We start from the raw sequence: 25,795 nt of genomic DNA, 5'->3' as shown, positions 1-25,795 counted from the left end.
CATTAAACATACAAATATGTTTAATAAGAAAGGTTAAATCTTATAGTTAGTCGTTTCAAATTTTGATTATTCTATATTTAGAAAGCATACAAGTCATTTCAAGCATTCATACAGTTTTGTTGAATAATAAATACATCATATAAAATATTTCTGAATTTCATATTTGTACTGTGTTCTTGAGCATATGTCCTTAAATGTGACTACACCTCATCAATTTATAACTATTTTTACCAGAAAGGTGACTTTAACCTTTCTTGGAGTATGCAGCATTACTAGCTATTGTTCATGGCCCTCTCATGGTAAATAATAACTTTGGAGGATTACGTAGATTACTATTTCGATTACATTTAACTGGTTAACACGGCTACGTCGTGGAAAAAAACATTTAATGACGTCGCTGGCGGATGACGTCATAGTCCTATTACATTACACTCCCTTCTGATTTGCTAGAAATCATCCCTATTTCCGGTTTGTGATCCAAACGCTTATCCGTTTTGAGCCGAAAGAACTGTAGCCAGACTGATCGATAGACGACAACCATCATAGGAGAAATGGCAGAATTCATGGATAAATTCAGCTCTTTCACCATGACGCAGTTAAATGAGTTGCTTGAAGACGATGAAAAGTTAAATTCTATTGTCAAAGAAATGAACGAGGTAAGTTCCCTTTGTGTTTTGCTAACGTTAGCTGGCTATCCCTAGTAACGATAGCTAGCATCAACATATCTAGGTAGCTGTGCACTTATGACTGTTGTTAGGCAGTCCTTCATTCACAACTTCCTTCTAGATGCAAACATGTTTTGCATTGAGCAAGCTCATCAACATCCGCCTCGTTGCCACAGCTGAGAAGCTTGCTCCTTGTACTGTACTCAACATTTGGCACCTGTTTAGTGGATGCTCATGCTGTTTCCACATTTTTATTGTCGAATCAGTTTCGAAAATAACCCTGTTTGTGTACATATGCCACAAATGGCAGTGTCATTGTTTGGCATTAGGCCACAAATGCCATCTGATTCCCATTATTGCATAAGTAATTGACACCCAGGGTTAGGAACAGAGAACAGATTTGACATTATCTGTTTTGTTTCCTGTTCTGTGAACAGGATCCGCACAAGACAGCCAGTCATCAGCTATGTGGAAGGTGTTAAAAGTTGGGAGAGGTTGTTCTATTGACTAACCTAGGTGGAGGAGTCCATATTCCAGTGCAGCACACCTCTTTAGTCAACATTCTGATGCATTGAGCACACAGCACCGCAGATTATTACGAAGGTCGATGCTTAACCAAGAAGCACCTCACAGCCTATTGACATTTGGTTATGTCAGTGTTGTTTTCAGACATGTGTACAGCATTCATTCTGGCACTGGTATTTTGTGCCTCATCTCTCTCCATCTCTAGCTAGCCTTGTCTAGTTTAGGTATTAGGAAAGCTCAACTTGCTTCTGGCTTCTTCACCTTCTGTATTTGTACATTCATGTATGTGGCTTATGCAAGACTCCCCACCATGGCGCCTGTGATGTTGTTGGAACTGTTAGTCCTTACCCACCAATGTGGAAACAGCTTTACAGGAACAGCCTGTGAGCAGAGATACAAATCTGGTTGCGGCTGGAGAGCTGTCTAGTGCCTGTCTTCCCTGGGCTGGTGCCAGCATGGCAGCATCTTTTTTAAATTTTATTTCACCTTTATTTAACCAGGTAGGCTAGTTGAGAACAAGTTCTCATTTGCAACTGCGACCTGGCCAAGATAAAGCATAGCAGTGTGAACAGACAACACAGAGTTACATGGAGTAAACAATAAACAAGTCAATAACATAGTAGGGGGAAAAAAGAAAAAAAAGAATCTATATACAATGTGTGCAAAAGGCATGAGGAGGTAGGCAATAAATAGGCCATAGGAGCGAATAATTACAATTTAGCAGATTAACACTGGGGTGATAAATCATCAGATGATCATGTGCAAATAGAGATACTGGTACTGGTGTGCAAAAGAGCAGAAAAGTAAATAAATAAAAACAGTATGGGGATGAGGTAGGTAAATTGGGTGGGCTATATACCGATGGACTATGTACAGCTGCAGCAATCGGTTAGCTGCTCAGATAGCAGATGTTTAAAGTTGTTGAGGGAGATAAGTCTCCAACTTCAGAGATTTTTGCAATTCGTTCCAGTCGCAGGCAGCAGAGAACTGGAAGGAAAGGCGTCCAAATGAGGTTTTGGCTTTAGGGATGATCAGTGAGATACACCTGCTGGAGCGCGTGCTACGGGTGGGTGTAGCCATCGTGACCAGTGAACTGAGATAAGGCGGCCCTTTACCTAGCATAGCCTTGTAGATGACCTGGAGCCAGTGGGTCTGACGACGAACATGCAGCGAGGGCCAGCCGACTAGAGCATACAGGTCGCAGTGGTGGGTGGTATAAGGTGCTTTAGTAACAAAACAGATGGCACTGTGATAAACTACATCTAGTTTGCTGAGTAGAGTATTTGAAGCTATTTTGTAGATGACATCGCCGAAGTCGAGGATCGGTAGGATAGTCAGTTTTACTAGGGTAAGTTTGGCGGCGTGAGTGAAGGAGGCTTTGTTGCGAAATAGAAAGCCGACTCTCGATTTGATTTTGGATTGGAGATGTTTGATATGAGTCTGGAAGGAGAGTTTGCAGTCTAGCCAGACACCTAGGTACTTATAGATGTCCACATATTCTAGGTCGGAACCATCCAGGGTGGTGATGCTAGTCGGGCGTGCAGGCAGCGACCGGTTGAAAAGCATGCATTTGGTTTTACTAGCGTTTAAGAGCAGTTGGAGGCCACGGAAGGAGTGTTGTATGGCATTGAAGCTCGTTTGGAGGTTAGATAGCACAGTGTCCAAGGAAGGGCCAGAAGTATACAGAATGGTGTCGTCTGCGTAGAGGTGGATCAGGGAATCGCCCGCAGCAAGAGCAACATCATTGATATATACAGAGAAAAGAGTCGGCCCGAGAATTGAACCCTGTGGTACCCCCATAGAGACTGCCAGAGGACCGGACAACATGCCCTCCGATTTGACACACTGAACTCTGTCTGTGAAATAGTTGGTAAACCAGGCAAGGCAGTCATTAGAAACACCGAGGCTACTGAGTCTGCCGATAAGAATATGGTGATTGACAGAGTCGAAAGCCTTGGCCAGGTCGATGAAGACGGCTGCACAGTACTGTCTTTTATCGATGGCGGTTATGATATCGTTTAGTACCTTGAGCGTGGCTGAGGTGCACCCGTTACCGGCTCGGAAACCGGATTGCACAGCGGAGAATGTACGGTGGGATTCGAGATGGTCAGTGATCTGTTTGTTGACTTGGCTTTTCAAGACCTTAGATAGGCAGGGCAGGATGGATATAGGTCTGTAACAGTTTGGGTCCAGGGTGTCTCCCCCTTTGAAGAGGGGGATGACCGCGGCAGCTTTCCAATCCTTGGGGATCTCAGATGGTATCTCATCCCAACCATGTTATTTATGATTCATTATAGCCTAGTTCATTAGTACTGATATCTTGATTGAGTGCTGTGTTTTAGCTAGAACCCAAATTATATATTGGCTCGCCGACATTGGCCTTTTACCTCTGTATCAGTATCGGACAATAATTCTGTCGATAACCGATATTCAATAGGATGAAAAAAGGGGATCTCATGCTGATCTGAACACTTGCGGACATTTTCATGTCATTATTTGGCACAATGTAAGTAATCAACATTTGAAGCTTTTTGTTGGACAATTGCTCCTTTGGATAGTTCAGTGTGTAAAAATGGCACTTTCATTTCCCTGCTGTAAAACAGTATATCGGCAGATATATCGGTAAGTTTTGCTCCCCCAAGATTCGGGTATTGGTCCCAAAAAAACATATTGGTTTCCCTGCCCTCAGAGTGATAAGAGCTCTGCTTTCTGCTGTGGCGTCCTGTAGATATAATAGCCGATACTATTACAGGTATTTCACATCTGTTTGTAGGCTTGGTGAAGGGGATTATAAATGTATGGTGTAATCACTGTCCTCCATCAAAATATACTCATATTTAATCTCCAGAGGTTAGGTTTTAAGCTGGTTTGTCCCTGGCCTATAGCCCTACTCTATACATCAGTCTGGGGGTCAGTCAGTCTCTGTCTGCGTGTATTGTCTCAAGTACTAACTCACCTTCCCTCTTCCTGTGTATGCTGTGTGTTTGTCTCTGTGTTAGATGTGTGAGGTGCAGCAGGTGAAAGAGCTGACCCTGGTCAGTAACATCAGTCTGGCAGAACAGAACCTCCAACTGCAGCCCAGTCTGGACCTTCAGAAGAACCAGCTCACCTCACGCTCCCGCCACCTACAGGAGCTCTACGACAACTATCAGCTACGCAAGTCCACACTCTGTAAGACCCCTAACAGGTCCACACTCTGTAAGAGTCCTAGCAAGTCCACACTGTAACAGCCCGAGCTAGTCCACACTTGATGAGACAACTAGCTAGTCCACACTACAATAGACAGTGTGCCAGTATACCAGTCTCTTTCTGTCTACATCTCACTCAGTGCACTCTGCTATAAGAAAGATCAGTCTTTCTCTCTCTGTGTTGGTAGCTGACTGTTCTCTACATGTCTGTCTGGTCTAGCCAGTTCAGTCACTTGTTGTTCCTAGATACTGCTCCTCTGTCAGTGGGGTTGTTCTAGATACTGCTCCTCTGTCAGTGGGGTTGTTCCTAGATACTGCTCCTCTGTCAGTGGGGTTGTTACTGGATACTGGTCCTCTGTCAGTGGGGTTGTTACTGGATACTGGTCCTCTGTCAGTGGGGTTGTTCTAGATACTGCTCCTCTGTCAGTGGGGTTGTTACTGGATACTGGTCCTCTGTCAGTGGGGTTGTTACTGGATACTGGTCCTCTGTCAGTGGGGTTGTTCCTGGATACTGGTCCTCTGTCAGTGGGATTGTTCCTAGATACTGCTCCTCTGTCAGTGGGGTTGTTACTGGATACTGGTCCTCTGTCAGTGGGGTTGTTACTGGATACTGGTCCTCTGTCCGTGGGGTTGTTCTAGATACTGCTCCTCTGTCAGTGGGGTTGTTACTGGATATTACTGGATACTGGTCCTCTGTCAGTGGGGTTGTTACTGGATACTGGTCCTCTGTCAGTGGGGTTGTTCCTGGATACTGGTCCTCTGTCAGTGGGGTTGTTACTGGATACTGGTCCTCTGTCAGTGGGGTTGTTACTGGATACTGGTCCTCTGTCAGTGGGGTTGTTCCTGGATACTGGTCCTCTGTCAGTGGGATTGTTCCTAGATACTGCTCCTCTGTCAGTGGGGTTGTTCTAGATATTGGTCCTCTGTCAGTGGGGTTGTTACTGGATACTGGTCCTCTGTCAGTGGGATTGTTCCTAGATACTGCTCCTCTGTCAGTGGGATTGTTCTAGATACTGCTCCTCTGTCAGTGGGGTTGATACTGGATACTGCTCCTCTGTCAGTCAGGTTGTTCTAGATACTGGTCCTCTGTCCAGTGGGGTTGTTCCTGGATACTGGTCCTCTGTCAGTGGGGTTGTTCTGGATACTGGTCCTCTGTCAGTCAGGTTGTTCTAGATACTGGTCCTCTGTCAGTCAGGTTGATACTGGTCCTCTGTCAGTGGGGTTGTTCTAGATACTGGGCCTCTGTCAGTGGGGTTGTTCCTGGATACTGCTCCTCTGTCTGTTGGGTTGTTCCTAGATACTGGTCCTCTGTCAGTGGGGTTGTTCCTAGATACTGGTCCCCTGTCCAGTGGGGTTGTTACTAGATACTGCTCCTCTGTCTGTGGGGTTGTTCCTAGATACTGGTCCTCTGTCAGTGGGGTTGTTACTGGATACTGGTCCTCTGTCAGTGGGGTTGTTACTGGATACTGGTCCTCTGTCAGTGGGGTTGTTCCTGGATACTGGTCCTCTGTCAGTGGGGTTGTTCCTAGATACTGGTCCTCTGTCCAGTGGGGTTGTTCCTGGATACTGGTCCTCTGTCAGTGGGGTTGTTCTAGATACTGGTCCCCTGTCCAGTGGGGTTGTTACTAGATACTGCTCCTCTGTCAGTCTGGTTGTCACTACATGGCCACGCTAGAAAGAAGGGAACCACAGTTTCCACCACCAACCTAACCGATATTTATAATTTTAGCTGTCTTTTAAGCATTCTTGTACGGTTAAATACACTGCTCAAAAAAATAAAGGTAACACTTAATCAACACAATGTAACTCCAAGTCAATCACACTTCTGTGAAATCAAACTGTCCACTTAGGAAGCAACACTGATTGACAATAAATTTCACATGCTGTTGTGCAAATGGAATAGACAAAAGGTGGAAATTATAGGCAATTAGCAAGACACCCCCAATAAAGGAATGGTTCTGCAGGTGGTGACCACAGACCACTTCTCAGTTCCTATGCTTCCTGGCTGATGTTTTGGTCACTTTTGAATGCTGGCGGTGCTTTCACTCTAGTGGTAGCATGAGACGGAGTCTACAACCCACACAAGTGGCTCAGGTAGTGCAGCTCATCCAGGATGGCACGTCAATGCGAGCTGTGGAAAAAAGGTTTGCTGTGTCTGTCAGCGTAGTGTCCAGAGCATGGAGGCGCTACCAGGAGACAGGCCAGTACATCAGGAGACGTGGAGGAGGCCGTAGGAGGGCAACAACCCAGCAGCAGGACCGCTACCTCCGCCTTTGTGCAAGGAGGTGCACTGCCAGAGCCCTCCTTAAAAACCTATGTTGTGCATCCCTAGTAATGATACCTTAATAGAAAGTTACTCAAGTAAAAGTCAGCCAGTAAAATACTACTTGATTAAAAGTATTTGGTTTTTAAATATACTTAAGTGTAAAAATAATTTAAAATTCCTTTAATTAAGGAAAGAAGACGGCACCAATTTCCATTTATAAAATGTACGGATAGCCAGGGGCATTTGGGTTTAGTGATTCTGCCAGAGGCAGTAGATGACCATGTGTTCTTTTGATGTGTGAATTTGACAATTTTCCTGTCCTGCTAAGCATTCAAAATGTAATGAGTACTTTGGGTGTCAGGGAAAAGGTATGCAGTAAAAAGTACAATATTTTCTTTAGGAATGTAGTAAAGTAAAAGTTGTCAAAAATATAAATAGTAGAGTACAGATAATCTAAAAAACTACTTAAGTCGTACTTTAAAGTATTTTTACTTAAGTACTTTACACCACTGGTACCGTGACAATTTTCTCTGTCCATTCTAGCAGGGCCATCTAGTGACTACCCTGTCAGACAGCTGTTACCTGATAGGCTTTCCTTTACTCAATGCTGCTTAGTATCCTTTGAATGCCCCAGCTAGCCAGCTACTGTATTCAGTCCCATTACATTGATGCTCTGCCCCAGGGATCAAGTCACAACTTAGGTTCAGGACAGTCATTCACTGTGATGCTTAGTGTTTTAGTGTATTCTAACCATTTCTCCCTCATCTTTCTATCCCTCAGACCATGGTTCAGGCAACAGCTCTCTGGACATTCTGCTGGCTCTGCTGCAAGCTGAGGGAGCCAAGATAGAAGAGGAGACTGAGGTGACACACACACACCAATACGTTCACAACTACACTAGAATATACATTCACAACTACTCCAACACTAGAATAGACTCATAGACATGTACACATTCCTACACGCACAAGAATACTCACTCTAGGATATTTTGTGTTGGTGTGTATTATGTTGAGTCTGTATGCTTGTGTGAATATAACCCTGCTTTGATGTCCCTGTGTAGAACATGGCAGACTCGTTTCTGGATGGAGAGCTGGCTCTGGACTGCTTTATCGATGACTACCAGCGGAGGCGCCATCTTGCTCACGTGCGCCGTGTAAAGATTGACAAACTTCGAGAGCTGGTGTTGAAGGGTCTCACTAGATCCCAGCAGACCCCTACCCAGCCCAGTCGACCCCAGGACTTCCCCTCTACCCCCTACACAAATGGAGCCCTCTCCCCCCAATCTACGCAAGCTGCCCCTCCTCCCTCCCCTCAGCACAGCGGCCTTTCATACCAAGTCGCCCCGTATCCCGCCATGCCTTTCCCCAGCCAGGGTCCTCCAGGCTACCCCAGCAGCCCCTACCCTCAATCCCCCCAGCAACACCCCACCTCCCCATGCCTGCCCCCCCGAACTGGCTTCATCATGCAGTGAGGGGGGGGGGGGTCTGTCACCATAGAAACACCATGGATGATGACCCTATCTACCTTTGACCCAACAATGAGTGTTGGTGACTTAACCAATGACAGCCTGTCAGTAACAGGGAAAACTCCTGACAGGCTCCCTCAGACTCAATCCAGTAGCTACAGCCTGGGGGTTGATTCTCTTAGGTTTTTATTCTAAGACTAGCTTTCTGATTAATCTAAAGACATAACTCTCTGACTGGTATTTATATGCTGTGTAGATGAGATGTAGTTTTTGTAAACTGAAGGTGGTGTCTTCCTGTGCGCACACTTGAGTATGTGTGAAGTTGTGTGTAACCCCAAAGGTCAGGACAGGTGGTGTGATAATAGTTAACCCTAAAGTTCCTATTCTTCTAAAGGAAGGAGTCCGGTATTGTCACAAATATAGCTAGTCCATCAACTGTGAACAGAACTACTCAAATAGATTTCAATTCAATATGAATTGTAATCTAGGTGCTTTCCTATTCATTGGTGGAGGTTCTTTCCAGTAGGTAGGGAGGATGCAAGTCCAGGAATATACTATGTTATTTTATAAGGGAACATAAACATTTTGGGATGGATTTGAATGACCTGCCAAAGATGTTCTCATCTTACCTACTGACTTGGCACTTTGTTTTGTATACCGGTATAAGAGGTAGTTATACCCCACCTAACTGGAAGATGGATATGGAAAATAACCATGCAACCTAAATTAATGTCAAAGTTGCCATGTGGGGAAAAGAGATCTACAGCTGGCTGTACATCTATAGTTTGCTTTGCTCATACAAGCTCACCTCAAGGAAAACACATGGGGGTTCAAAAATGAAATGGTGCAGGGAACATTTAAAATATGAACTACAGTAGTCCCTGGTACTGTACATCTGATCTACACTCCCTAGGAACAAACATTCATGGTTTAATGGTAGACTGACAGGTTGAATTTCCCCAATTTCATCCAAATCAATAAATGTTTTATAACCAATACTAAGGTGTTCTATGCCTGATGTGTTTGTTGCTATCAACTGAACACAGTGGGTAATTGAACTATTGTGCTGATGTAGTAAACTTTGCCCCCAAAATACTGACTAACCAATAATTAACATGCCAAGTGCCTTAAATGTTTAGAAGCATAGATCAGTGTGAATTAATTAATCCATTGCTTATTTACCTTGAAGCCGGTGGGGCACCAGTCGACAAACTGGATGGTGCGTTTGGTCTTGATGGTGGCGATGGCAGCATTGACGTCCTTGGGCACCACATCCCCACGGTACAGCATGCAGCAGGCCATGTACTTCCCGTGGCGAGGGTCACACTTCACCATCTGGTTGGCGGGCTCGAAGCAGGCGTTGGTGATCTCTGCCACAGAGAGCATCTCGTGGTAGGCCTTCTCAGCAGAGATGACCGGTGCGTAGGTGACCAGAGGGAAGTGGATACGGGGGTAGGGCACCAGGTTGGTCTGGAACTCTGTCAGGTCCACGTTGAGGGCTCCATCGAAACGCAACGAGGCAGTGATGGAGGAGACAATCTGGCCAATGAGCCTGTTGAGGTTGGTGTAGGTAGGACGCTCGATGTCCAGGTTACGACGGCAGATGTCGTAGATGGCCTCGTTGTCAACCATGAAGGCACAGTCTGAGTACTCCAGGGTGGTCAGGATAGAGTTGTAGGGCTCCACCACTGCTGTAGGGCAGGGTAAATGACAAACTCCAGTTTGGACTTTTTGCCGTAGTCCACAGACAGTCTCTCCATGAGCAGCGAAGCAAAACCTGAGTCAGTTTCACCACCAAAACTGTGGAAGATCAGGAAGCCCTGAAGGCCAGTGCACTGGTCTGACTGGGATGAGAAAGAACACAGGTCATGGACAAGTGATGGGAAGTTCGGCTCTTTTTACTGACTGATCTCTTAAGACTCAAAATAACAAATCTTTCCAGGGCACCAGGACACCCTACCTGTGAACAATGAACTGAAAACTCTAAATAGTCATGATTCTACAAGCCTCTTGTTCACATGTCGTTCACCATTGTAAGAAATACCATTGTAATAACACAAGCATATTGCTATTACATTGTTATAACTAACTTCTTTCTAAAAAACAGGGTTTCTCACAAGCAGAAACTGAGACACACACACACCAGAGACAGATGGCTGACACAGAACATTCATAAACACTGATAAGGCAGGGAAGGCCTTGAGCAAGAGTGCTTGGGTCTGCATCCCACGAGATAATGAGACACACACATGACAGAGGGCTGACATAAACCTTTCATAAACACCGATTAAATAAGAACATCTGCGCACACACCTAATCTCCTATTTTAGCTGAACATTTTGGTAACAAAGAACTTTTGATACAAGACTCAGAAGGATGACGCACAGCTCATCCGGACCAATCTGAGAAGACAACAACCTGATCAGGACCAACCAGAAAACCAGACTCAACCTACTTTCTGTCCTGTATAAAATGACTATGTATTTCTGTTATCTGGGCTCTGTCTGCAGGTTCATTACGAGCTGAATGAACGAGTCCATGCATGTTTGTATCAGATATCTTTACCTCTGAATAAAACTGCTTTTTATTATACGAATATCCACCCTGTCCAGAGTCTCTACTTCGTCTCAGTTCTCCAGTAAACTTGTGTCATCAACACCATAAAGGGCTTACTAGAGCTGTCATTTGTGACAGACTTGTAAAGTCGTGCTTTAAACAATATACATTTGTTAATTGCCAGGCATACAAATACGATTTTTTTCCTTGGTACATTTGAGACAGGGTCTAATTGTGGCTGCAACTGGACTAACTTGTGAACGACTATTGGCGGAATGCAATGCTTAACTGCCCCTTAGGGTGATAAGCGCAATATCGTTTGCGAACTGCAGCACTCCAAACGATTCATTCTCGAATTTGTTGGGCAGAGGATGCACATGGCTACAGGCTAACAAAAAAATACAAGCTAACGTTACACACCAGCTTGCGAACTCTGTCCAGCACCAAGTCCACGATCTCCTTGCCAATGGTGTAGTGGCCTCGAGCGTAGTTGTTGGCGGCATCCTCCTTACTGGTGATGAGCTGCTCAGGGTGGAACAGCTGACGGACGGTATGTCCCGGTGCGGACCTCATCTATGAAAAATCATTCTCTGGTCGGGGAGGATTATATTTTTTATTACAGCATATGGTAACCATGGCTTAGCTCATTTCGTCCTTACCAACTACAGTTGGTTCGAGATTCACAAAAACTGCACGAGGGACATGTTTTCCCGCTCCTGTCTCGCTGAAGAAGGTGTTGAAGGAGTCATCCCCTCCACCTATGGTTTTGTCGCTGGGCATCTGCCCATCAGGCTGGATCCCATGCTCCAAGCAGTACAGCTCCCAGCATGCATTACCGATCTGCACACCAGCCTGACCAACGTGGATAGAGATGCACTCACGCTGTGGAAAATACAATTTCAATAAATTAGCTTGCTAGCTCCCAAGATAAATGTGTCAAAGCTGACAGATTTACTTTCATGTTGTTAGCTAGCTACTTTACGCAGACTGATTAGCAACGAGTTATCCAACTTCATGTTACCTTAAATTTAGCTAAGTTAGCTAGCTACATAACATTAGTTTGACGAAACTTGATTTGTTAGTTGTGCTATAGCCACCACTCATCTTGACAGAACTTACCATAATGATTATTGAAAGTAAGACCTGTAGTTTAAGGTTAAAAGGGTTTTGTTATACAGTTGACTAGGCTGCTGACAACCGTCTGCCTTAGCTCGGCAACGGTTAACTGCCCAAAATTTGGAAAAACATCGCCAATTCAAGATTATATAGGTCCCTGAATGAGCCGGCCTTCGTTTCAACCCAAGTGTATGTAATTCAAACAAACGCTATGTCAATCAATATTTTCTCTTTTACCATTGGACTATGGTATAAAGTGTCAAAAATAACTTATTTTCAAATGACAGCATGGTCTTTTTCTGATAGCAGATGGCTGAAAAGGTCAAGTGAACTAAACTCCATTTTACCTCAGTGAGGTGAATACATGCTTCCTTCTGCTATTACTACTTGTGTAGCAGATAATATTGGACTAATGTATTATTTGTGTTTCTTGATTGTGATTCAGCTCAAAGAAAAAAAGCTAAATCTTATTTTTAACAAAAACTCACTGGTAAACTTGTAACTGGCCAAGAACTGGTAGCCTACTGTTCAAATCGAGCAATTATTTTAGTCCTGCAGCATTCTTTATTTTCTATCTAGCCCAAAGTAATCTGCCCTTTAATCTGTCCTTTGTATAGGCTTACCAATAATGATGCTGGACAAAGTGCTTAAGTAGCCTAGTGGTTAGAGTGTTGGGCCAGTATCCAAAAGTTTGCTGGTTTGACTAACAGAGCTGACAAGGTGAACAATCTATTGCTTTAACCCTTGTTTGCTCTACTATGGCTGACCCTGTAGAACAGCACATCTAATGTATGTGAAAATAAAACATATGAATTTAATCTTTCTGATGTGTGTGTTGTTTTTGAGCCATTGTTTTTCTATTCAACTGCATGGAAAGACAATATATTTTCAATAATAATTTGGAGGAGGAGGAGAAGTGAGGGTTGGAGAGAACACCCCACAGACAGCTGAAATGTGTTGGAGATTACAATTAAACAGGGTTCAATCTGGTTTGTAGAACAGTTCTTCTATTAAGAAAAGTTAGAAAACGGTGTCACTCCACAATGATACAATACAAAATGCAGTTTTTTTAAAAGCACAAACTGGCACTAACCAGAATAGAAAGAGGAGTGGGATGCCCCGTTGCACAACTGAGCAAGAGGACAAGTACATTAGAGTGTCTAGTTTGAGAAACAGACACCTCACAAGTCCTCAACTGGCAGCTTCATTAAATAGTACCCACAAAACACCAGTCTCAACGTCAACAGTGAAGAGGTGAGTCCGGGATGCTGGCCTTCTAGGCATTAAGTATTCACACCCTTGACTTTTTCCACATTTTGTTGTGTTACAGCCTGATTTTTAAATGGAGATAAACATTCAACGTTTTTCACATTTCTTTTACAAATTAATAAAAAATTAAAATATGAAATGTCAATAACTATTCAACCACTTTGTTATGGCAAGCCTAAATACATTTAGGAATAAAACATGTGCTTAACAAGTCACATAAGTTGCATGGACTTACTGTGTGAAATAATAGTGTTTAACATGGTTGTTGAATGACTACCTCATCTCTGTACCCCACACATATAATTATCTGTAAGGTCCCTCAGTCTAGCAGTGAATTTGAAACACAGATTCAACCACAAAGACCAGGGAGGTTTTCTAATGCCTCACAAAGAAGGGCACCTATTGATAGATGGGTAAAAAAAAGCTCACTTTGAATATCCCTTTGATCATGGTGAGGTTATTAATTATATTTTGGATTGTGTATCTATACACCCAGTCACTACAAGATACAGGCGTCCTTCCTAACTCAGTTGCCGAAGAGGAAGGAAACCGCCCAGGGATTTCACCATGGGGCCAATGGTGACTTTAAAACAGTTACAGAGTTTAATGGCTGATAGGAGATAACTGAGGATGGATCAATAACATTGTAGTCACTAGACAATACTAACCTAATTGACAGAATGAAAAGAAGGAAGCCTGTACAGAATAATATTCCAAAACATGCATCCTGTTTGCAACAAGGCACTAAGGTAATACGTCAAAAAATGTGGCAAGGCAATTCACTTTTTCTGAATTCAAAGTGTTATGCTTGGGGCAAATCCAATACAACACATTACTGTTATGGGTATGCTTGGGAGATTTTCAGGATAAAAATAAACGGAATGGAGAAACCACAGGAAAAATCCTAGAGGAAAACCTGGTTCAGTCTGCTTTCCACCAGACACTGGGAGATTAATTCACCTTTCAGCAGGACAATACCTAAAACACAAGGCCAATTATACACTGGAGTTGCTTACCAAGAAGACAGTGAATATTCCTGAGTGGCCAAGTTAGTTTTGACTTGACTGAAAATGGTTGTCTAGCAAAGATCAACAACCAATTTGATAGAGCATGAAGATTTTTGAAAAGAATAATGGGCAAATGTTTCACAATCCAGCACTGGAAGCTTTTAGAGACTTACCCAGAAAGATTCTGGCTGTAATCCATGCCAAAAGTGCTTCTACAAACATTGACTCAGGGGTGTGAATATTTACGTAAATTAGATATGTCTGTATTTCCTTTTCAATACATTTGCAAAAATGTCAAAAACATGTTTTCACTGTCATTATGATGTATTGTGCGTAGATGGATGAAAAAAATAATATATTTAATCCATTTTGAATTCAGGCTATAATACAACAAAATGTGGAGTAAGTCAACGGGTATGAATACTTTCTCAAGGCATTGTATATCTTTATTTTATTGAACCTTTATTTAACTATATTTAATTAAAATTAAGTTTATGAGACAAATAATTATCCTCTCTGTATACATCAATGATGTCGCTCTTGCTGCTGGTGATTCTCTGATCCACCTCTACGCAGACGACACCATTCTGTATACTTCTGGCCCTTCTTTGGACACTGCGTTAACTTACCTCCAGACGAGCTTCAATGCCATTAACTCTCCTTCCGTTGCCACTGCTCTTAAATGCAAGTTAAACTAAATGCATGCTCTTCAACCGATCGCTGCCCGCACCTGCCCGCCCATCCAGCATCACTACTCTGGACGGTTCTAACTTAGAATATGTGGACAACTACAAATACCTATGTGTCTGGTTAAACTGTTAACTCTCCTTCCAGACTCACATTAAGCATCTCCAATCCAAAATTAAAACTAGAATCGGCTTCCTATTTCGCAACAAAGCATCCTTCACTCACGCTGCCAAACATACCCTCGTAAACTGACCATCCTACCTATCCTCGACTTCGGCGATGTCATTTATAAAATAGCCTCCAACACTCTGCTCAACAAATTGGATGCAGTCTATCACAGTGTCATCCGTTTTGTCACCAAAGTCCCACATACTACCCACCACTGCGACCTGTACGCTCTCGTTGAATGGCCCTCGCTTCATACTCGTCACCAAACCCACTGGCTCCAGGTCATCTACAAGTCTCTGCTAGGTAAAGGTCCGCCTTGTCTCAGCTCACTGGTCACCATAGCAGCACCCACTCGTAGCACGCGCTCCAGCAGATATATCTCACTAGTCACCCCCAAAGCCAATTCCTCCATTGGCCGCCTTTCCTTCCAGTTCTCTGCTGCCAATGACTGGAACGAACTGCAAAAATCACTGAAGCTGGAGACTCATATCTCCCTCAATAGCTTTAAGCACCAGCTGTCAGAGCAGCTCACAGATCACTGCACCTGTACATAACCCATCTGTAAATAGCCCATCCAACTACCTCATCCCCATACTGTATTTATTTATTTATTTATCTTGCACCCCAGTATCTCTACTTGCACATTCATCTTCTACACATCAATCGCTCCAGTGTTTAATTGGTATATTGTAATTATTTCGCCACCATGGCCTATTTAATGCCTTACCTCCCTTATCTTACCTCATTTCCACACACTGTATATAGACTTTTTCTACTGTATTATTGACTGTATGTTTGTTTATTCCATGTGTAACTCTGTGTTGTTGTATGTGTCGAACTGCTTTGCTTTATTCTTGGCCAGGTCACAGTTGTAAATGAGAACTTGTTCTCAACTAGCCTACCTGGTTAAATAAAGGTGAAATAAAAAAATAAAAGTTTTCTCTCCTATGTAATGACAGCCATGGGTGCCAGAGTGACAACCAATGAGAAGCAGGAGGGACAAAGTGCCGCTATGGCTTGTGGTCTGTCAAGATATTGAGTCATTTGCTTGGCTTCAAAATATAGTGTGGTGAAGGTTTATTAAAAGAAATATATTACAATCAGTAAATTCACTCCCTTGGGTTACAGACAGACCAAAGCTGGACTTCTCTGCTGTTCTGATATATATGTTGGACCCTTCAATACTGAAACCCCACTGGTCTACAGCAAAGTCATCACCAACATTGGCCAACCTAGACACTACAGGTAATGACTTGACCACACTAATCTATACACACTGAATCCAGCTACAGCAAATATTACTCACTTTGGTTTTGAGAGATGGACTGTGCTTATCTCTGATTGCTTCTCCTTTGATGCAGGTATCTTCACAGCACCAGTGAGAGTGGTCTACTACTTCAGATTCACTGCCAGGAATTACAGATCTCCACAATGGATGGGTGTTTTTATTTTATTTTACCTTTATTTAACTAGGCAAGTCTGTGAAGAACAAATTATTATTTTACAATGACGGCCTACCCCGGCCAAACCCTCCCCTAACTCGGACGATGCTGGGCCAATTGTGCGCCGCCCTTTGAGACTCCCGATCACGGCCGGTTGTGATACAGCATGGGATTGAACCAGGGTCTGTAGTGACGCCTCTAGCACTGAGATGCAGTGCCTTAGACAGCTGTGGCACTCATGAGACCTTTTTTTTACTGTTTACCTATACGTCGCTAGCCAGAGACTTATGTGGAATAGCGAACACAACAATGGTAGTGAAAGTGATTTATGCACATCTATTGCAATATCTCTAGAGCTGGAGGAAGGTAATGTGGTCTACATGCTTCTCCATGGGTTAAAAAAATAACAGTAACGAGGCTATATACAAGGCAAGTACCGGCACTGAGTCAATGTGCAAGGGTACAACGTAGATGAGGTAATATGTACATGTAGGTAGGGGTAAAAGTGACAAGGAAGTCAGGATAGATAATAAACAGAGTAGCAGCAGCGTATGTGAAGAGAGTGAACAGGAGTGAAAGTTTTTATATGTGCGAGTTTGTGGCGTCAATATGCATGTGTGTGTTTTGTGTGTGAGCATATGTAATGTGTGTGTTGGGAGTGTCAGTGTAGTATGTGTGTGGAGGGGTAGAGTCCAGTGAGTATGCATAGAACCGGTGCAAGAGAGTCAGTGCAAATAAAAAGGGGGTCAATACAAAGTCATTTAGCCATTTGATTAACTGTTCAGCAGTCTTATGGCTTGGGGGTAGAAGCTGTTCAGGAGACTTTTGGTCCCAGACTTGGCGTTCCAGTACCGTTTGCCGTGCAGTAGCAGAGAGGACAATTATGACTTGGGTGGCTGGAGTCTTTGACAATTTTAGGGGCCTTCCTCTGACATAGAGGTCCTGGATGGCAGGGAGCTCTGCCCCAGTGATGTACTGGGCCGTACGCACGGTCGTATGCCAAGCAGTTGCTATACAAAGCTTTGACGGTGCAGCTGTATAACGTTTTGAGGATCTGAGGGCCCATGTCAAATCTTGTAATTATCCGTGATCTACAAAAACATATTGGGGGTGCCAGCAAGCATCTTTCTCATGTCAGTCAGTCACAGAGTTTCTTAACCATACTGTACTGTCTTTGAGTCAGCAGGTGCGTGGTCTAAATAACTCAACTGGCTAGTTTGCCTGTCTGTAAGCAGAGGGGCGGCCTGTACTGTTGATCCTGCTGCTCGGATTGGATAGAGTGATCATCCGATTATCAACTGTAAATTTACAGATATGATTACGAGTATGGCATGTCAGCACACCCCTAGAAATTAGTGTGTATGAGAGGCAATCAGCTGTAGGAGCTTTCACTTGGTCTATGGGGACATCTTGTGGTTAAGTATGAATGACATCCTTTTGCTGCAGGGAGGTACAGCATACCTATTAGCTATAATAGTTCAAATGCTTCTTTCGTGGTTTAAGGTAATCATAATCTAACAGTTGGATAAAAGCAAATAATGTCATAGTGATTACTCAAAGGAAGGATGCATTTCAGGCAAACTAACAAGTCCCTCTTCCAACAGTTCCAGTGCTTGTACCCACCAAAATACCTACTGGGAACTGTAGCACTCCTTGCAAGAATCATACAGTACGTTTACCATGCCTCTCCATAACTCAACAGATTGTGCAAATTATAGTTCTTTAACGTCGCTTTACTATAATACAAAAGAGAGGGCGATGCCAATTACCTCACTACCTAATCGTTTCACCAGATAAAAAAATATTACAATGATCATCCATTGAGAGCATCTTGACTGGCTGCATCACCACTTACGGCAGCTGCTTGGTGATATGACCATCCCATCGATTCCAATGTATTACTTTTAATACCTGCAAATAGCAAATAAACCACTTCAACATCTATATATTAAACATCACTAAGTACACTAAATGACCAAAAGTATGTGGACACCTGCTTGTCAAACATCTCATTCCAAAATCATGTGCATTAATATGGAGTTGGTCCCCCTTTGCTATAACAGCATCCCCTCTTCTGGGAAGACTTTTCACTAGAAGTTGGAACATTGCTGCAGGGACTTGGTTGCATTCAGCAACAGGAACTTTATCCCCTCTCTCCACTGGGATTCTCTGCCTCTAACCCTATTACAGGGGCTGAGTCACTGGCTTACTGGTGCTCTTTCATGCCGTCCCTAGGAGGGGTGCGTCACTTGAGTGGGTTGAGTTACTGACGTGATCTTCCTGTCTGGGTTGGCGCCCCCCCCCTTGGTTTGTGCTGTGGTGGAGATCTTTGTTGGCTATACTCGGCCTTGTCTCAGGATTGTAAGTTGGTGGTTGAAGATATCCCTCTAGTGGTGCGGGGGCTGTGCTTTGGCAAAGTGGGTGGGGTTATATCCTTCCTGTTTGGCCCTGTCCGGGGGTATCTTCGGATGGGGCCACAGTGTCTCCTGACCGCTCCTGTCTCAGCCTCCAGTATTTATGCTGCAGTAGTTTGTGTCGGGGGGCTAGGGTCAGTTGGTTATACCTGGAGTACTTCTCCTGTCTTATCCAGTGTCCTGTGTGAATTTAAGTATGCTCTCTCTAATTCTCTCGTTCTCTCTTTCTTTCTCTCTCTCTGAGAACCTGAGCCCTTGGACCATATTTAAGTATGCTCTCTCTAATTTTCTCCTCTCTTTCTTTCTCTTGGAGGACCTGAGCCCTAGGACCATACGTCGGGACTACCGGGCGTGGTGACTCCTTGCTGTCCCCAGTCCACCTGGCCTTGCTGCTATTCCAGTTTCAACTGTTCTGCCTGCGGTTATGGAACCGCCACCTGTCCCAGATCTGTTGTTTTTCAACTCTTAATGATCGGCTATGAAAAGCCAACTGAAAATTATTCATGATTATTATTTGACCATGCTTGTCACTTATGAACATTTTTGAACATCTTGGCATAGTTCTGTTATAATCTCCACCCGGCACAGCCAGAAGAGGACTGGCCACCCCTTATAGCCTGGTTCCTCTCTAGGTTTCTTCCTAGGTTTTGGCCTTTCTAGGGAGTTTTTCCTAGCCACCGTGCTGCTACACCTGCATTACTAGCTGTTTGGGGTTTTAGGCTGGGTTTCTGTACAGCACTTCGAGATATTAGCTGATGTACGAAGGGCTATATAAAATAAACTTGATTGATTGATATTGAGGTCAGACATTTCAATTCATCCCAAAGGTGTTCGATGGAGTTAAGGTCAGTGCTTTGTGGAGGTCAGTCAAGTTCTTCCACACCGATCAACAAACCATTTCTGTATGGACCTCGCTTTGTGCACGGGGGCATTGTCATGCTGAAACAGGAAAGGGTCTTCCCCGAACTGTTGTCAAAGTTGGAAGAACAGAATCTTCTAGAATGTCAATGTATATGCTGTAGCGTTGACTGCCCTTCACTGGAACTAAGGGGCTTAGCCCAAACCATGGAAAACAGCCCCAGACCATTATTCCTCCTCCAAACTTTAGTTGGCATTGTGTGTTGGGGCAGGTAGCATTCTCCTGGAACTCCACCAAACCATGACTCAGTAAAATCAAAATTGTTGCATTTTGTTCAATATACCTGCTCTCAACCTCTGATTGCTCAGCCATGAAAAGCCAACTGACATTTATCTGCATTGCTTGCCGTATGGGTTTTCGGGCTGGGTTTCTGTAAAACCACTGACGTCGGCCGATGTAAAAAGGCCTTTATAAATAGTGATCGGATATACAGTTGATGTCGGTAGTTTACATACACCTTAGCCAAATACATTTAAACTCAGCTTTTCCTGACATTTAATCCAGTAAAAATTCCCTGTCTTAGGTCAGATAGGATCACCACTTTATTTTAAGAATGTGAAATGTCCAAATAATAGGGAGAATTTATTTCAGCTTTCATTTCATTCATCACATTCCCAGTGGGTCAGAAGTTTACATACACTCAATTAGTATTTGGTAGCATTGCCTTTAAATTGTTTAACTTGGGTCAAACGTTTCAGGTAGCCTTCCACAAGCTTCCCACAATAATTTGGGTGAATTTTGGCCCATTCCTCCTGACAGAGCTGGTGTAACCGCGTCAGGTTTGTAGTCCTCGCTCACACACAAATTTTCTATAGGATTGAGGTCAGGGCTTTGTGATGGCCACTCCAAAAGTTTGACTTTGTTGACCTTGAGCCATTTTTCCACAACTTCGGAAGTATGCTTGGGGTCATTGTCCATTTGGAAGACCCATTTGCGACCAAGCTTCAACTTCCTGACTGTCTTGAGATGTTGCTTCAATATAGCCCCAATTTTACTCCCTCATGCCATCTATTTTGTGAAGCGCACCAGTTCCTCCTGCAACAAAGCACCCCCACAACATGCTGCCACCCCCGTGCTTCACAGCTGGGATGGTGTTCTTCGGCTTGCCAACATAAGTCATTATGGCCAAACAGTTATATTTTTGTTTCATCAGACCAGAGGACAATTTCTCCAAAAAGTATGATCTTTGTCCCCATGTGCAGTTGCAAACCGTAGTCTGGCTTTTTTATGGCGGTTTTGGAGCAGTGGCTTCTTCCTTGGTGAGCGGCCTTTCAGGTTGTCGATATAGGACTCAGTTTCCAGTGGATATAGATACTTTTATACCGGTTTCCTCCAGCATCTTCACAAGGTCCTTTGCTGTTGTTCTGGGAGCGATTTGCACTTTGTGCACCAAAGTACATTCATCTCTAGGAGACAGACCGCGTCTCCTTCCTGAGCGGTATGACGGCTGCGTGGTCCCATGGTGTTCATACTTGCGCACAATGGTTTGTACAGATGAACGTGGTACCTTCAGGCATTTGGAAATTGCTCCCAAGGATAAAACAGACTTGTGGTCTACAATTTCTCCCCCTGAGGTCTTGGCTGATTTCCTTTTGATTTGCCCATGATGTCAAGCAAGGACGCACTGAGTTTGAAGGTAGGCCTTGAAATACAGCCACACCTCCAATTGACTCAAATGTCAATTAGCCCATCAGAAGTTTCTAAAGCAATATCATTTTCTGGAATTTCCAAGTTGTTTAAAGGCACATAGTGTAAAATCTGACAGTGAATTATAAGTGAAATAATTTTACTGTTACCAATTGTTGGAAAAATTGTGTCTTACAAAGTAGATGTCCTAACCGACTTACCAAAACTAGTGTTAAGAAATTTGTGGAGTGTTTGAGAAACCAGTTCTAATAACTCCAACCTAAGCGTATGTAAACTTCAGACTCCAACTGTATAGCGTACCTCCAAATGCACCACCTACAGTTAACGTCAAGACCTTAAAGTAGTTAAAAACTTCAAAGACTAAAAGCACAACGTATTTAAATTTGGTTTAACATAGAGGCAGGCAGTAGTACTTCAAATTATAAACTAGCAAAAAATTTAACTAATACAACCAGGTGCTATTGAAATAGCTAAATATTTTACTACAAAAGACAACCAGATAATATGAGGAATGCTTGAACTTTATTGATGATTTTTTAATTTTTTTTAAGAGCTGAGGATTAGAGGTTAGGGTGGGAGGGAAAGTCAGTGGTGGGATTGGAGTGAGGTCAAAGGGTGGGGTTGGCAGTAATGAAGGAATTTGGGATGAGGGAAATTGGGGTTAAGATGTAACATTGTTAAGAGTAGAAGTTAACTAGTTGCCTCCACGAAGACGCAGGACCAGGTGAAGGGTGGACTCCTTCTGGATGTTGTAGTCGGACAGGGTGCGGCCATCTTCCAGCTGCTTGCCGGCAAAGATCAGCCTCTGCTGGTCTGGGGGGATGCCCTCCTTGTCCTGGATCTTGGCCTTGACATTCTCGATGGTGTCACTGGGCTCAACCTCGAGGGTGATGGTCTTACCAGTCAGGGTTTTAACGAAGATCTGCATACCTCCCCTCAGACGGAGCACAAGATGGAGGGTGGACTCCTTCTGGATGTTGTAGTCGGACAGGGTGCGGCCATCTTCCAGCTGCTTGCCGGCAAAGATCAGCCTCTGCTGGTCTGGGGGGATGCCCTCCTTGTCCTGGATCTTGGCCTTCACATTCTCGATGGTGTCACTGGGCTCAACCTCGAGGGTGATGGTCTTACCAGTCAGGGTTTTAACAAAGATCTGCATACCTCCCCTCAGACGGAGCACAAGATGGAGGGTGGACTCCTTCTGGATGTTGTAGTCGGACAGGGTGCGGCCATCTTCCAGCTGCTTGCCGGCAAAGATCAGACGCTGCTGGTCTGGGGGGATGCCCTCCTTGTCCTGGATCTTGGCCTTCACATTCTCGATGGTGTCACTGGGCTCAACCTCCAGTGTGATGGTCTTACCAGTCAGGGTCTTCACAAAGATCTGCATCTTGACACTGGGGAAGAGAACCATAATGTTACACTAAACTAATCAAACCTAAAGTGTCAAAATAAACCAGGCTATACATAATTCACACTATAGGTATCAATCTAGTAGTCATAACAATTCCGAGTCAACTTCTAAATAGGGTAGAGCAAAGCTCCTCCCATTGGAGGTAGTACTCAGCTGACGTTTACAGCAGTAAGCTTCAGGTTTCACCATTTTAGAACAAGCTCCATCTAGTGGCTGTCATTGTCATTAAACCTCCACCGAGTCCTGAAGTAATGACTAGCTAGCTGACCATTTAAATCCATGGGGTTGTACTTTTATTTGCAGTCATAACGTAATATTTTGTAATAAATTAACCTCCCCTACGCCCATTTTACAGCAAAATATTACTATTCCTGCCCGGGATGATCGCTGGGTTTAGGTCTCGAGCGCGGTGTTTTACGGGATGCGTTTGTAAATTCATTCTGGCTATCTACTCCGATTTAGGAGCACTCGTCTGAGTATGCCAGAGCGCATAATAACTAATTAATTTACAAACGCGCAACACTCTTGAATATTGCCGGTGGTAAAAAACTTGGCAGAAAACACGTAATTAAGTTACGAGCAGCACAGTTAACGTTTGTCACCAATGCTCTAGATATCATGAACAGCCTAAGCAAGCAGCTTTGCTATGGCGAGTAAAATGGTCAGAGTGAGGGGTTCTCATTCGTGTCTGGGAGTAACTAGCAAGCTAGCCAATGTTAGCCAGTTGGCAGTCAAGCTGTTGTGATGCCAGAACGCTCCGATCAACCCTAATCCTCGCTCCGTGAGCGAAACGCTCTGGATTTACGAACGGACAATCTAACAAAGCTCTGAATTTACGAACACCTAGAGAGCACTGGCACTCCAGATTGAATGTACAAAAACACACCCACTGTTAACGTTAGCCTTTCCCTCCATCTATATAAATATCTAGCTTGATTGAAGGGTTATCCAATGACTAACTACTGTTGAGCGCCTTGTTTTAGCTAGTTAGGAAGCTAGCCAAGGCCATATCCAGCCAGCTAACTTTATTTTAGTAAATAACTACTGTAGTTAACTAAAGCTACCAGAAAGTTAGCCCTTCTATCGTCGACGTCTGTTCGTACATCAACAAAAAAAAAGTATGTTCGTACTTCCCCAATAAGAATACGAAAAACAAATGAACTACCAATTAACATTTCGCTGAACTAAGGGTCTTTGTGAAAAATGTAATTAATGCTCAATTTGGATAATAACCTACTTACAAACAAATTATCAACGCCGCTGTTCTTGAACCTTCAGGAAACGAGGCTGTTATCGGAAACAAAGGGCTGTGTTATTTATACATTGCCGGTTACGTATCCCTCCACCATTACACCATATGGAACTATAAACTGCGGATTTTCAAAAAATATCTTCAACCATATGGATTGTGGATAAAATGGACTAAGTCCACGTCATGTATGACATTGAAAATGTTCTATATGAATGTTTAATCTTTAAGAAATTGTGTAAGAATGGTCAAATAAAATAAGTCGTTCATTGGCGGAGGTAGAAATGTGCAAAAAGAGTGAGTCGTCGTTCTCTAGCAACGCGCTGAGCAGTCAAAGCGAATCCAGTCACAGATGTCGCAGTATTAATTAAGCTTGCCAGCTGGTAAAATCGGATTTTGTTTTAGATAGTTATGAATTTATGTCAGAAACAGTGACGTAGCCAGAAATTTGTTGGTGGGTGGGCATGCAAAAATTTGGGTGCAAATAGCCATAGAAGCACAGTGACATATGCCTCAATGCAGTCATATTAGTAGATTATAGCGGTCTTTCAGTTAGTTATTGTTGTCAACCTGTCTCTTGAGAGTGATTAACTAAGCTTTTTTTTTTTTTTACCCAGGCTCACTCATGCCTCAGTAAATTCTACAGTTTTGCTACATTTTCAAGCAGCAGTGTAGTTAGTGTAGGAGATCAACCAGGGAACAGTTTTTGAATCAAAACATACAGTATATGCAAAGAAGAATGTAACGGGGATTGGACAGTTTATTTTAGGTCACAACATTGATTTAATAGAAACAAATTATTTACAGCATGGATCAATCATTTCATTCTACACAAACAGGCACAGTCATTCCCCACTCCCACCCCCTTATAAAAGACTCTTTATCCTAACATCAACCAGCCTATATCTAGCTAGTCTCGTGTTGCCATGAGGACCCCAGTGTCCTATCTGGAACGTGAAGTCACAAGCTCGACTGGTCGGCTACTGCATAGCAATCTAGTGGTGCCAAAAGCCCTGGTCTGCCCTAGAAAGCTTATCTAAATTACAATCGCCAAAACCGCCAAATTTTTGAGAGGGACGCTCGTTTTGGGCTATAAAATTAGATTATTATGATGAAGATCGATGTCCACTATGAATTATTTTAAAGTTTGCTACAAATCATGATATTTAGTTAAATAGTGATCCATTCTGACTACTACATTTGTTGTCACACAGGACCACGTGCTGACATATCAATCACGGGCCTGCAGGCTATGAGGAGGATTACGCCTTCTTGCCATAGACATTAAGGTTGACTCTCTCAGGCAGGATGAAAATTATTACATCGACCGTGATCCTTTGCTAGTTATGCCCACTTTCACCATGATTCTTAGCAATCTTTTGGTGCCATTCAGCCCCATTCAGCTATGTGGCATGCTTCAAATTCAAATACTTCCGACTTCATGCGCCATCAGGACATTTCCATAGGAATACGTCTCCTGGTTTATGGTTGCCATACCTCCAAAATCACATCATTGTCACGTCTCTCTTGGAGGTCTGGACAATTTTGTATTGCAAAAACGGTTTGAATTGTCCGCTGATTTTGATTGAATGTTACATTTCAAGAACCCTCCCCCCAAATGCTGGTAGAAGGGGTGTGTTATGTGCCTCACCGTTTTCCATCCAGTTACTTGTTGCCTATGTTCGTAAGTGCTAGTTTTGAAGTTATCAAGTGTGGCCGACAGTCTGCAATTTATATTTAAATGGTAAAGTCAAACGTCACAACTAGAGCCCTCCACGGCATGAATTTTAAGCCTGAGCCT

At 43.4% G+C, this 25,795-nt stretch overlaps 2 protein-coding genes and 1 pseudogene across 2 annotated transcripts; 1 reads left to right on the top strand and 2 right to left on the bottom strand.

Moving 5' to 3' along the window:
- The first annotated feature begins 464 nt into the window (after positions 1 to 464).
- Positions 465 to 10,710, top strand: LOC129818107 (vacuolar protein sorting-associated protein 37B-like). The gene is made up of 4 exons (XM_055873679.1): positions 465 to 656; positions 4,190 to 4,361; positions 7,425 to 7,507; positions 7,708 to 10,710. The coding sequence occupies exons 1-4, from the start codon at positions 552 to 554 to the stop codon at positions 8,116 to 8,118; spliced, it is 771 nt and encodes a 256-aa protein (XP_055729654.1). The 5' UTR covers positions 465 to 551; the 3' UTR covers positions 8,119 to 10,710.
- LOC129819142 (tubulin alpha chain, testis-specific-like) lies at positions 8,891 to 11,684 on the bottom strand (annotated as a pseudogene).
- Positions 11,685 to 21,842: 10,158 nt separating this feature from the next.
- LOC129818106 (polyubiquitin-B) lies at positions 21,843 to 24,096 on the bottom strand. The gene is made up of 2 exons (XM_055873677.1): positions 23,987 to 24,096; positions 21,843 to 22,728 (listed from the first exon to the last, which is right to left on the bottom strand). Exon 2 carries the CDS (start codon positions 22,719 to 22,721, stop codon positions 22,032 to 22,034), a length of 690 nt encoding a protein of 229 aa, XP_055729652.1. The 5' UTR covers positions 22,722 to 22,728; positions 23,987 to 24,096; the 3' UTR covers positions 21,843 to 22,031.
- Positions 24,097 to 25,795: the final 1,699 nt, after the last annotated feature.

The sequence above is a fragment of the Salvelinus fontinalis genome, chromosome 21 (genome assembly GCF_029448725.1).
Source record: "Salvelinus fontinalis isolate EN_2023a chromosome 21, ASM2944872v1, whole genome shotgun sequence".
Lineage (NCBI taxonomy): Eukaryota > Metazoa > Chordata > Actinopteri > Salmoniformes > Salmonidae > Salvelinus > Salvelinus fontinalis.
Note: the sequence above shows the minus strand (reverse complement) of the source record. Positions and strands in the feature narration are given on the sequence as shown.

What these genes read in the sequence shown, in the direction of transcription:
- LOC129818107 (XM_055873679.1), top strand. Translation starts at nt 552, where the DNA reads ATGGCAGAATTCATGGATAAATTCAGCTCTTTCACCATGACGCAGTTA. An exon ending in TTGTCAAAGAAATGAACGAG is followed by an intron (nt 657 to 4,189) that starts GTAAGTTCCCTT and finishes TCTCTGTGTTAG; the next exon opens with ATGTGTGAGGTGCAGCAGGT. An exon ending in AGATAGAAGAGGAGACTGAG is followed by an intron (nt 7,508 to 7,707) that starts GTGACACACACA and finishes GTCCCTGTGTAG; the next exon opens with AACATGGCAGACTCGTTTCT.
- LOC129818106 (XM_055873677.1), bottom strand. Translation starts at nt 22,721, where the DNA reads ATGCAGATCTTTGTGAAGACCCTGACTGGTAAGACCATCACACTGGAG.